Source organism: Haliaeetus leucocephalus, unplaced genomic scaffold, assembly GCF_000737465.1.
Source record: "Haliaeetus leucocephalus isolate CR32 unplaced genomic scaffold, Haliaeetus_leucocephalus-4.0 Scaffold932, whole genome shotgun sequence".
In the NCBI taxonomy this organism is placed as follows: Eukaryota; Metazoa; Chordata; class Aves; order Accipitriformes; family Accipitridae; genus Haliaeetus; species Haliaeetus leucocephalus.
The window spans coordinates 3,738,460-3,738,788 of NW_010973368.1; the positions used below are offsets into that span (position 1 = coordinate 3,738,460).

The 329-nt window shown below is 78.1% G+C and overlaps 1 protein-coding gene across 1 annotated transcript in view; it reads right to left on the minus strand.

The window, feature by feature from the left end:
* Positions 1–318, minus strand: part of TMED10 (transmembrane emp24-like trafficking protein 10 (yeast)) — a 16,142-nt gene extending 15,824 nt beyond the window's left edge. The window contains exon 1 of the mRNA XM_010583722.1: positions 32–318. Within this exon, the coding sequence (XP_010582024.1) occupies positions 32–259 (228 nt within the window). The 5' untranslated portion in view covers positions 260–318. The remainder of the gene's footprint in view (positions 1–31) is intronic.
* Between the last annotated feature and the right edge of the window lie 11 nt (positions 319–329).

Consider the following 329-nt stretch of genomic DNA (forward strand, 5'->3'; position numbering starts at 1 on the left):
CCCGCCGGGGCGCTGCCGACCGCGGTCGCACCTTGAGGTTGGCGGAGGGTCCGGTGGAGGAGCCCTGCGGGGCGCCGATCTCGTACTCGCCCGTGACCAGCGTGTCGCGGTGGATCTCCTCCCGCAGGCACTTCCGCGCCTTGCCCGGCAGCTGGAAGGAGATGGGCCGCGCCGGGCCCACCAGCAGCACCAACAGCAGCAGCGGCGGCAGGAGCGGGGCCTGCCCGAGGCGGGGGCGGCCGGGCAGCGGCAGCGGCATGGCGGCGGTCTACGGGGGCGGCGGGCCGGGCCTCCGCCTCCGCCTCCGCCACACGTGACCAGCGCCGCCG